The sequence below is a fragment of the Histomonas meleagridis genome (assembly GCF_020186115.1).
Source record: "Histomonas meleagridis strain 2922-C6/04-10x chromosome Unknown contig_269, whole genome shotgun sequence".
Lineage (NCBI taxonomy): Eukaryota > Parabasalia > Tritrichomonadida > Dientamoebidae > Histomonas > Histomonas meleagridis.
In genome coordinates, this window is record NW_027150843.1 from 12,114 (window position 1) to 13,955 (window position 1,842).

Consider the following 1,842-nt stretch of genomic DNA (forward strand, 5'->3'; position numbering starts at 1 on the left):
ATCGTATAGATCATGAGACCAATTATTAGGTCTGTTACTGAATATTTTTATCATATATGGTTTAATGTCTTTTCTTTTAATGAATATATCTTTTAAACGTTTCTTTATAACACTTTCAATTTGTTTGCTCTTAACGTTTAAATGCTTATTTTTTACATGTTTCTTTACATGCTAATAATTTTTTAAAATGCGTCTTATCAATAGTATCATTTATAGATGTTTGCATATTTTTTATTACATATAATAGTTATTTTTCTATAATTAAAATGGGATTAGGCAATATATTTGGAGGAATCCGTAAACTAATACAAGGAGGCGGTAGATTAGTTCGAAAAATAGTTGATAAAGGTAGAAAAATCTATGGTAAAATATCACCTATAGTAAAACGTGGTAGTGAAATCATTTCTAAGATACCTGGCGCTATACAGACTATTAGAGGAAAGAAGCAACAAATAACAGATAAAATTGATCAATACGTTGATATGATACCTGATGGTAACCTCAAGGATAAAATTAGAGGTGCTGTTGATAGAGGCAAGCAAATAGCAGATAGAGTTATAGATAGAGCACAACATGTTAGTAGTGATCAAGTGCAACCGTATGTGAATGCTGGTAAAAAATATATATAATAAAATCAACGGTCAGCCAAAACCAGCTGTTATAACTCCAGTCGGAAATACTAGATCAGAAAGAATAGGTAATATTATTAAACAAATACCTAAAGAGTATCAGAAGCCAAAAGTTGATATGAGATTATTATAAAGCAATTTGCATATTTTATCTTTATATAAATGTCTGAGACAGAAATTGAAGTGAGTGGAGTATCATCTGAAAATACTGAAACGTTGCCTAATGAAAAGACATCAAATGAATATGTGGAAGCATCATCAAATGATGCCGGGTCTAAAGACCTTAATTAAATTATGCAAATATCTAAAAAACAAGTCAAAGATTTAACACCATATGAAAAAGATATTATTATTAATAATGTTAAAAATAATATTGATAATGTATATTATGATGTTCAATTTTATAAAAATCATAATTATAGAATATTATTAAAAATAAAACCAAATCCATCTTTATCACAAAAATTTATTAAAACATCGAGCACAGATTGCGAGGTAGACAATACCAATAATACTAAAAAAGTATATTTATATGAATATCAATTATTAATGTAACATATATTAGATTTATCTAGTAGATCTGATAAATTATTCAATAAGCAAAAAAAAACTAAAGCATAAATATCGCAAAATCAAAAATGATATATATGAAAATGTAGAATCATACGACGAAATTGATAATACATAAGATGATAACATTAATGAAATTGATAGTAATAATATGTCTGATGACGTTAATAATAATAATATGTCTGATAACGTTAACAATAATTATATGTATAGATATAAACCAAGAGGCTGGAGATCTTTGTTAAATATATAAGGGTTTTATTTTTATAAAACCGTATGTCTAACAAAGCTATTAAGAACACAAATTAAAAAACATAAAAAGGCAAATAAAAATATAACCAGAGATGATTTGATTAAGACTATCAACAAAAACAATAAATCTGTTGTAGCAAATATGAAACGTAAGATGTTGATAACTTATTATAAAAGACATAATAAAATTAATGGCAAACCATTACCAAATGCTATGGTCCCTAGAATACCATTTTGGCCGCCAAATAGCAATACTAATAATACAAATCCTGTTGAAAATAACAAATTAAAAAATGATTTATTGAAATCCCAACATGACTTCATATATATACAAAATGACTTACGTAATGCAAATCGCCAAAATGAATTATTACGTAATGAAAATAAAACA

The 1,842-nt window shown here is 26.0% G+C and overlaps 1 protein-coding gene across 1 annotated transcript; it reads left to right on the forward strand.

The window, feature by feature from the left end:
• Nucleotides 1-266: 266 nt before the first annotated feature.
• GO595_004479 (uncharacterized protein) lies at nucleotides 267-629 on the forward strand (the record flags this gene model as incomplete). Its single annotated transcript, XM_067917615.1, has 1 exon — nucleotides 267-629. One exon carries the CDS (start codon nucleotides 267-269, stop codon nucleotides 627-629), a length of 363 nt encoding a protein of 120 aa, XP_067775354.1.
• Nucleotides 630-1,842: the final 1,213 nt, after the last annotated feature.